This window comes from Branchiostoma floridae, unplaced genomic scaffold, assembly GCF_000003815.2.
Source record: "Branchiostoma floridae strain S238N-H82 unplaced genomic scaffold, Bfl_VNyyK Sc7u5tJ_1305, whole genome shotgun sequence".
Taxonomy (NCBI): domain Eukaryota; kingdom Metazoa; phylum Chordata; class Leptocardii; order Amphioxiformes; family Branchiostomatidae; genus Branchiostoma; species Branchiostoma floridae.
The window spans coordinates 167,064-174,772 of record NW_023365695.1 but is presented as its reverse complement, the minus strand read 5'-3'; the positions used below and the strand labels follow the sequence as shown (position 1 = coordinate 174,772).

Below are 7,709 nucleotides of genomic sequence, written 5' to 3'. Positions count from 1 at the left end.
ACTTTACAAATTAAGGTTATAGAGGAGAACTTTGTCTCAAAACACCATACCGACATATAATTACATGAACATATTAAGGAATTGCTACAGTAGTTGTCATTGTCTGACACGCATATATATTATACCTGAGATTTGTATTGACTGATGATTTATGGAGGGCCTAAAATGAGGAAAATATCAACAGTTTTCACAATACCGCATGGGTTACCTATCTATGTGTATGAGTATACTTTACCACACCACGCTGCAGTGAGAGATAGAGTCAGCCAGATTTGCGCTGAGGAATGTGACAGACGGTCACCGAAACGTTGGTCTTGACCAAAACCCTTGGTTGTGTACAAAAGCTTTGATATCTAGTGACTTACCTATATACCTGATGGAACTGTTCACGGAAGTTCTAAAGTGGCAGTTATTACGTTCCAGAGGTAGTTCAACGGTTAGTTACACTGATAATAGTATACATGTACGTCCAGTATAAGCATGATAGCTATACGGTGTTACTGCTACAGAGATAGTTATTAAGATCAATTGAATACATTGTGATAGTTAAACTGTGTTATTTCTACAGTCTGCTAGGTATACAGATGATACGTCCAGCATACAAAAATGTACAGTGTTACTTCTACAGCGTTAGTTACAGAAATATAATTCTACAGCGTTAGTTACAAAAATAATACGTCCAGTATATGATAGTTATACATTGTTAGTTCTACAGAGTTAGTGAGTAAATACGTCCACTATATATATGATAGTTATACAGTGTTAATTTTACAGCGTTAGTTAAAGAAATAATACGTCCAGTATCACAGTTAGGCATTGTTAGTTCTACAGAGTTAGTTTTACAGATCTAGAGTTTAGCATTCTCCTACGCAGAGGGACCACAGTCGTGTCGAAACTCCCTGTGGTTACCTCTGCTGTCTGGTGCACTCAGATCAGTTACTGACAACCATGCTTATAGACATTAATGAGCTTACCCTTATATGGGCAGTCAGCCAATTGGGATCGGGCGTAGGAGGATGGAGCTATGTATAACCTATGCGACAGTAACCCTATGTAAGACGTAACATGATTGGCTGATAGCTTCCCAGCGGCCTTTGCGAGATGGCTTTCGTAAACAGAAAGCCCAAGAAAGGCCTATTCTCTGATTGGTTGACAGCTGGTTTGTGGCGACAATCACAGTAACTGAATGTGGGCATCCAGACAGCAGGGCCCCAATAGGCAGTTAGCTAGCCGTTGGGGACGGGGCGTAGGAGGATGGAGTTTAGTTGTAAGGAAAATACGTCCAGTATATGGTAGGTATACAATGTTAACACTACAGAGTTAGTTGTAAATAAATAAGTCCAGAGTATCATATTTATACAATGTTAACTTTACAGAGTTAGTTATAGAGATAATACGCCCAGTCTATGACAGAGATGCAATGTTAGATCAACAGAGTTAGGTATAGAGATAATATGCCCAGTATATGATAGTTATACACTGTTATTTCTACAGAGTTAGTTATAGAGATAATATGCCCAGTATATGATAGTTATACACTGTTAGCTTTACATAGTTAGGCATACAGATAATACGACCAGTATATGATAGAGAAGAGCAGAAACCCGGCAGGAAAGATGACCCGAGACCACTCGTCGATGTTGCACGGCTTCTTGTAAGTCATCTCCGGGCACTTCTCCGGGCCCTTCTCCGTGGTCCTCTCCGCCTTCCTCTGTCCGCTTCCCGCAGTCGGCTGTTCCGCCGGGCCGCCGTCTGGGGAGGAAGATTCGATTTGTTATGAATTGCAAGTAGTTATTCTTGATCTAGTCATAATTATAAGGCCCGCCATCTTGGATTTTGGCCGATGACGTCATCCAATTGGCATTATTTATTCATATTCACTTATTAAACATATGCTAGATAACATCAGATTTTTATGTAAGAAAATAGCAGTCAATAGCAAATAAACATGAAAGATACATTGTTAAAACCGAAATTGGCTACTTTCGTCAAAAATTCCTGTCAACAAACGGTTGCCATGGCAACAAGAAAAAAACTAAAAATTTCCCGAACAAAAAAGAATTCACCAAATCTGGTGGCTCTAGCGTAATCTGTTCTGATGTTATGCGACATGCGACAAAAGCCCACTTCCCCGGTCTGAATAGGTTTAATCAATCGGCTTTGAGGGTTAAATTGGCAAACGCTTTGTCGGCAGGACAAGGGTTAAGGCAGGCAGTTCAGTACACACATACCCGGGGTTCCCTGGGTCGGTTCTTCAGCCCGTTGTTGAGTCTGCTGTGCTGGTGACACCATGGAGACCAGGCTCCGTAGCTCCATTTCCTCCTGTCCTCCCTGCGACTTCATCATTAGAATAAGACAGTGTAAAGCTAGGGGCACAACCCGCCGTACTTGCAAGTGCGTGCTGTCTACGTGCCAAAACGTGGGCAATCTTTTGGTATCCGTAAGTGGTAAGTACCGTCTCCGTACGAACACGTGGCGAATCCCACGGATTTGGGAGCACGCAGACACGCCGTAGAAATTTCAGTGCATGCAGAACTTTCTCTGCGTTCGGGCTGTGGATTCGCCAGTACGGGCGACGCACCTGCCATGTACAGACTGAACGTTTTCAGGAATACGTGGCGGACGTGGCCTCCACAAAAAACGTACGGACAAATTGCACGTACGGCGGGTTGTGCCCCAGGCTTAAGTCGACAAGTGCAATATTCTAGTATGTCAGATATCCGATGGTGCTATATTCGATGGTTTACACCAAACGTAACAATCAAGAAAAAATATGATTCACAATGCGTTTCGTGGCGGAGATAAAAAAAATACTTTACCTGCACCCCGCGGTATCTCCTCCGCTTCCGAGTCGTCTGACCCGCCATGACGTGGTAGGTCGTGTTGGCTTCGGCTCCCTCCAGCAGTGGTCTGTCCTCTTGGTGTGGGGAGTCCGACCGTTGGGATGGTTTGGACGTGTTCTGGTGCCGGGATGATTTGGACGTGTTCTGGTGTTGGGATGGTTTGGATGCGTTCTGGTGTTGGGATGGTTTGGATGTGTTCTGGTGTTGGGATGGTTTGGATGTGTTCTGGTGTTGGGATGGTTTGGATGCGTTCTGGTGTTGGGATGGTTTGGATGTGTTCTGGTGTTGGGATGGTTTGGATGCGTTCTGGTGTTGGGATGGTTTGGATGTGTTCTGGTGTTGGGATGGTTTGGATGCGTTCTGGTGTTGGGATGGTTTAGATGCATGCCTGATTATCGGTTTGGACGCATTCCTGCTCGTAGGTGGGATGATCAGCTCCCATCCTGAAGGTTTCTCCTTGGCAGGTTTGTCGGCCCGGGAGGTTGCTGACAGGTCGGGAGAGACTCTGCTCTTGCCAGCGCTGGCCTTGCGCGCCCGTGCTTGCTGCACCGCATGGGCCAACCGTCTGCCCGGTGTCACCACCACCGACTCTTCCTGTCGGGGTTTGCGGGGGCCCGGTATCACCACCGCCGGCTCTTTTTCCCAAGGCTTCCGGGGGCCCGGTGTCACCACCACCGATTCTTCCTGTCGGGGTTTGCGGGGGCCCGGTGTCACTACCGCCGGCTCTTCTTCCCTAGGCTTCCGGGGGCCCGGTGTGACCACCACCGTCCCTTCTTCCCGAGGCTTCCGGGGGCCCGGTGTGACCACAGTCGGCTCTTCTTCCCGGGGTTTCCGAGGACTGGACTGGGCCTTTGATCCCTTCTTCTTTTGTTTCGCCTTGATGTAATTCAGAAATAAGGCCAGAATTATAAGGTTGTAGACATCGCACAAGTGTAGCTATTTTAATCATTTTTTTCAATACAAAATGTATCTATCAAGTCAACATTGAAACACTGAATGGAGGTAAACTTAAGCCCTATATCACCCTATACGGAACGCCATTCCTAATACCTTACAAAGACGCAGAATCTTATCAGTTTGCCTACATACCAAATATAAGGCAGTCCACCCGTTCCTTTTCAAGTTACGCGTCTTGACAGTCGGACACGCGGATGCTACTGCTAAAAACATAACCTTTACTTTTCATGCAGGTAAATAAGCGGTTTAGCGGTGATGCAAATGTTAAAGATGAAATTGTCGGACGTCTCTTACCTTCTTATTTTGTGGGTTGTGCAGGGAGTGCACCACGGCGTACTCCAGAATCACCATGAAGGCAAACACCAGGCAGAACACGTACCACAGGTCGATGGCGCGGATGTACGAAATCTGGTGGAACACATCAAATAAATGAACAAATCCGGACAAAATATAGGGCAAATGGTAAGCAAATAAACAAAAAAGGTAAACATTTCCTAAAGGGAGATAAAGAGGCCCTCTTCTACATTAGGGTCCATCGACCTTCCCCAGCAGAGACGGGGGCTGATACCGACTGCAGGGCACCTTTGACCTGTTGCTGACGTCACCGTTCCGGTCAAGTCACGTGACATAGTCTTTAGGTCATTCCAACTTGAGAAGGGTCAGAGGACTGACCGAAGGCTTGCTGTTTTAGTGATTTACTTCCTGTACGGATATACAGTATAATTTTTTCCATATCCACCCGTCATCCGAATGATAGGTAAATTGATTCAATGAACTGTGTAGAAATATGTTATCCGAGAAAGTTGTAAACCGTTGTGTCAATCGAGGCTTTTGTCTTCCTCTGCTCCCATAAATAAGCTACACCCAACTTGTCTAGATATAGCCAACACTAGTATATCTTAGGTATTTTGTTTCCATAATGTCACTGTCCATTGTCCCTTTTATACCTCCTATGTTTTAACTTGCAGCTAAACTTTGAGTATGAACATGCAAATGAACTGGATTGAATTCTCGGTATCTTTAAGTCTTTTGTTTCGACTATACCATTGTCCATTGTCTATTGTCTGCCTTCTATGTTTTCACTTGCAATTAATCTTCGAGTATGAACGTGCAAATATACTAGAATAAATCCTAATTCTCGTTATCTATCTTACATGCGGCATTTTCTCTATCTGGCTGCCGAGACGGACCAGCTTGAATACGAATATACAGTATAATTTTTTCCATATCCACCCGTTATATGTTTGAAGGGTCAAAATAATTCAACGAAATTTATAGAGAATTTGTATATCGTTGAGTCAAGTGGGGCATTTTGTCCTCCTCTGCTTCCATAAAGAAGCCAAACCTAACGTGTCTCGATATAGTTAACACTATATGTCAGTCTGAATTGTCTTACAACCTTTCCTATTGGACATCTGAAATTGTCTTCATTCATAGTTAGAGTATAAAAGACCTGTTTCTTCCAGATCTCTTCAGTGTCACTGACGAAGGATAGTGGATTCTATCCGAAACGTCTGACCGTTTCAAAACCATATCCAGTTGCTTGAGTAACTATTTTTGGCGTATCTTATTACCTGGATGTCTAACCTACATCGACGCACTATATGTTTAGTCTTTTGTTACGATGATGTCATCGTCAATGGTCTCTTACCTCCTATGTTTTCACTTGCAATTAAACTTGGGTATCAGGTTACTATGAACTTGCAAATAAACTATCGAATTCTCGGTATCCATCTTACATGTGGCATTTTCTCTATCTGCCCGCCGAGACGGATGAGCATCAGGAAGGTGGTGCATCCCAGTGCGACCCTAGCGGATGTCTCGGTGTAGTGCACCCAGAAGGACATCCACGAGACGGCCACGACGGTGGCGGTAGGGAGGAACACCCGCAGGATGTAGTACGGCAGCCGCCGCTTGAAGTGCACTCTCGCCTCCAGGGTCGAGAAAGTGTCCGGAGAGCCAGCTGGAAAATATGGAAGAGAAATCAATTGGTACGTTCAACTTGAAGGTTAGACATCCAGTATCCACGGTATAGGAAGGCGCCTCCCAATCTCTGTCCTTCTACCCCCCCCCCACCCCCAACAGAAGCCAAGTACATATTTTACAGTGGACTGAATACAATCGTAGTTCGGCAGCCGCCGCTTGAAGTGCACTCTCGCCTCCAGTGTCGAGAACGTGTCCGGAGAGCCGGCTGGAAATATAGAAGAGAAATCAATTGGTACATCGATGAAGGTTAGACTAGGCGGTATGCGAAAGAGGAACGCATCTCTGTCCTTCCACTACACACACACAGACACACAGACACACACACACACACACACACACAGACACACACACACACACACACACACACACACACAGACACAGACACACAGACACACAGACACACAGACACACACACACACAGACACACACACACACTTCCCCAACCGAAGCCAGGTACATATTTTACAGTGGACTAGGGAAAATTGTGTAAAGTGCTTTTCTCTACTCTCCAAGTAGAGGTTCGGCTCCAGCTTTTTTTTATGCGTTTGAGGCGTTTTCATAGGGCGTTCTATTTTGTGCTTTTTCTAATGTCCTCCTACCAAACAGCACTGTCTCTAGAAGCCCTTGATGATAAGGGCCAAGTTAAGAGTTTTTGAACACGAACCCTGAGACACAGGATAAGAGTTTTACAACATGAACTTTGAGACCAAGGCTAAGTAAGAGTTTTGATACATGAACCCTGAGACCCAGGATAAGAGTGTAAATACACGAAACTTGAGAGCCAGGATAAGAGTTTTGATACACGAACCTTGAGACCCAGGATAAGAGTTTTGATACACGAACCTTGCGAGCCATTGCAGGTTGTCGGCAGCACCTGGCAGGTACCGGAGTACATGGAACACTTCTCACACTCCGGCTCGCTGACGTCACAGAACCGCAGAGTCGGGCAGTGGTCCGCGTCCGCACCTAGGTCACACGTCTGGTGGAAGTATGGGCACTGCGAACCTGGAATGGAGCAAAGTTAGATCGGTAGGACTTAAATAGTGGCAGATAGATCAGCAAGGTTCCTTGCTGTTTCTGTAGCAGGGTATATCTGTACTACCTGGAGGATCGTGCTACCTGGAGGCTTCTTACGGAGCAGAGCAAGGGCCAGCTCCTGGCCTAAGCACATAGGCAGGTATATCTGAACAGGCAGAGGTTATGTTTATACCCAACGTGCTCGAGGCACCATCACGGCCCCCATTTTACTTTCCTTTCGAAAGACGGGTGCAGTCCCAACCAAGAAGCCCTACAGGGTAACTCATAACCATGGTAACAGCCATTTGTTCCAGATCATTTACTTTGCTCTTTTTATGGCTAAACTAAAATTAAACTGACCAACTGACCCACATTTCACAGAATGGAAACGAAAATTTTTGGTAAGTCCCAATCAATTTAATGTTGGTAAGTTTACTTTAGTTTAGCCATAATGTCATTTACCAACACATTTACGAACTTTTATGCTACTTTGTTGTTGTTTTTAAAGAAGAGGTAGAAAAAGGTGAAAAGAAAAACTTGCCTTCACTCCGGAAAGACCCGACGATGGCGAGCAGCTCCGTCCTCTCCACGAAGAACTGAGAGTCGATGTCGGTCAGGTCCAGTACCATGGGCTGCTTCCCGCCATCCTTCACGAACACTTGGAACGCGATCCCGCCATCTTGGCAACAGAAAGGTCAACACTCGAGATTCTTTATCTGAATGTCAAACAGGACTAAATACAGAAATGTTATCACTGAAGAAATGCTGCAGGCAAACTGATAGTTTGATGATGATAATAGCGTTAGAATGAAAACAGATGAATATCGGACACCTTTGGCCCGATGTGACGTCACTCTTTCATTCAGGTCACTCAACGTAACAAGGTTGGACTTTCCGACAGTATAC

At 45.2% G+C, this 7,709-nt stretch overlaps 1 protein-coding gene across 1 annotated transcript; it reads right to left on the bottom strand.

Moving 5' to 3' along the window:
- Positions 1-1,539: 1,539 nt before the first annotated feature.
- On the bottom strand, positions 1,540-2,330 carry LOC118407327 (gamma-aminobutyric acid receptor subunit beta-1-like). Its single transcript, XM_035807793.1, has 2 exons — positions 2,232-2,330; positions 1,540-1,752 (listed from the first exon to the last, which is right to left on the bottom strand). The coding sequence occupies exons 1-2, from the start codon at positions 2,314-2,316 to the stop codon at positions 1,556-1,558; spliced, it is 282 nt and encodes a 93-aa protein (XP_035663686.1). The 5' UTR covers positions 2,317-2,330; the 3' UTR covers positions 1,540-1,555.
- Between the last annotated feature and the right edge of the window lie 5,379 nt (positions 2,331-7,709).

What these genes read in the sequence shown, in the direction of transcription:
- LOC118407327 (XM_035807793.1), bottom strand. Translation starts at nt 2,316, where the DNA reads ATGGAGCTACGGAGCCTGGTCTCCATGGTGTCACCAGCACAGCAGACT. An exon ending in ACCGACCCAGGGAACCCCGG is followed by an intron (nt 1,753 to 2,231) that starts GTATGTGTGTAC and finishes CTTCCTCCCCAG; the next exon opens with ACGGCGGCCCGGCGGAACAG.